Source organism: Carassius gibelio, chromosome B15 (assembly GCF_023724105.1).
Source record: "Carassius gibelio isolate Cgi1373 ecotype wild population from Czech Republic chromosome B15, carGib1.2-hapl.c, whole genome shotgun sequence".
NCBI lineage: Eukaryota > Metazoa > Chordata > Actinopteri > Cypriniformes > Cyprinidae > Carassius > Carassius gibelio.
This window is the reverse complement of record NC_068410.1, coordinates 880,713-882,621: the sequence shown is the minus strand read 5'-3', so window position 1 is coordinate 882,621 and position 1,909 is coordinate 880,713. Positions and strand designations below refer to the sequence as shown.

General features: G+C 43.1%; 1 protein-coding gene across 1 annotated transcript in view; it reads left to right on the top strand.

The window, feature by feature from the left end:
• LOC127973010 (uncharacterized) overlaps positions 1-1,408 on the top strand; it is an 8,174-nt gene extending 6,766 nt beyond the window's left edge. The window contains exon 4 of the mRNA XM_052577050.1: positions 1,211-1,408. Coding sequence (XP_052433010.1) covers positions 1,211-1,408 — 198 coding nt within the window. The remainder of the gene's footprint in view (positions 1-1,210) is intronic.
• The last annotated feature ends 501 nt before the right edge of the window (positions 1,409-1,909 follow it).

Genomic DNA, 1,909 nt, shown 5'->3' with positions numbered 1-1,909 from the left:
TTTTTTTTTTCCGTTTTTTTTCCCCTCTTTGCTCCCACACTTTCTTTTTTTGCTTCTCTTGTAGCCTCGTTGCAAAATTACAGCCTGTTATTGATGACTAAAGCACAGTTTTAAAGCCAATGTTACCCCTGGGTCACCCTCCTTTAGTTAAATCTATCTATCATGTACACACACTGACAGTGTGACTTGCCAGAAGCAGAAGTTTTGAAGCGAACGAGCGACTGCACTCGACTTACAAACCACAAACCTCAGTGGAAGAAACACCTATGAGTACACAGAAGAACAAGGTAATGATTAAAGCAAAGCCAGGAACTCTTAGAAAAGGAGAGACACCTCAAAACCTCATACAGCCTGAGGCTCATGTACTTACAATGATCTCTAACAGCTCAAATCTCTGCCAACGCTTTCCAATTGCCTGTCCTCGTGAACTCATTTCACAAACAGTGAAGACAATCGCTCCTGTTTTTCCTTTCCCCCTCGACTTCTCTTTGTTGGAGGGACCCTGCTGAAATGAGATTACTGTGGTTGGTGTTGGTGGATTTTGCCTACAGGGGGCCAGGGTTTGTGAGAGAAGACACAAGGAGAAAGACGGAGATGCCAGGGGAAGGCGAGCACAATCGCTTTCCTGCACCGTGTAGTACCGATTGGACACGGCCCTTTGTAAGTGGGCAGAAATGACGACTCATAGAGAATCCGGTACTATTACACTTTTACAATCAAGCAGACCGACTCGCCGCAAATGGTTTCGACACAATATCAAGATGTCTTCATTTGCCTCCAGTCCCTGAAACCAATCCAGAAACACTCCATAGTACCTTCATAAATAAGCAAAAGCACAAATAACACAGATAACATGAATTATTCAATGTTCTACCGGCAATACAGAGAGGCAACCTAACAGACTTTGACAGAGGACTCAAGATACACAAGTGGGTGGGGGAAAAGTAATAAAGATTCAAATAACCTTGCTTAGGCTACAATCAGCTCAGCTAAGCCAAAAGATGTTGTGTTTTTTACCGACTACTGACAAGTACTGTATGAGACTTTAAATTAGTGCCATGTAGCACCCTGAATTTTTAAAAGGCTGTATGTGTGTAGTGCGGCAGGCCATGCATCAATCCAATAAGGCTGCACTAGTCTCCCTCAGCACTTTTAAATCACTTAGTGTTGCTCCATCCCATTATGTCTCCTATATGTGCTATTCATAAAGGATATATCAAAGAAGTCTGATGCAAACTCCCTGCTGGATCGGGAGCCTCCTGAAGGTGCTCGCATTATGATCTACAGCCTGGTTACTAAAGGCAACCTTTTGGCTTTCAGGCTTAAAACTCTCACAAGCGATGATGTAATGAGGGTGACACAGAGATATATGGTCAAGCTAAATGGGTCCTGTATTAAAATCAAATGAGCTCATGTCTGAATGATGGGGTGGTCTCCTTTTCAGTGGTTGTCAAGAGTTTGGCTCCGCTGGAAGTAAAAGCACAGACACAGGCTATCGTTCATTGTTAGACATTGCATTGGAGTTGGGAATTGCGCTGGAGTGGTTTAGATCTTATTTGTCTGACAGAAGTTTCTCAGTCCACCTTGGGGATTTTGTGTCATCCTCTGCATCTCTCTTGTGTGGAGTCCCTCAGGGTCCCATCCTTGGACCTATCTTGTTTTCATTATATCTACTTCGGTTAGGGTTCATTTTTAGGAAATACGGCATCTCGTGTCACTGTTATGCAAAAGATACACAACATTATCTCCCTTTGGATCGAAAAGATGCAAACTCTATAGCCCCACTTCTGGTCTGTCTCGAGGAGGACCTGGATGGCTTCAAATTTTTTAAAGTTCAATGAAGAAAAAAGAGAAGTCATGATATTTACACCTTGCGACATATGTGACCCCCTTGATGTAGAGTTGAGTG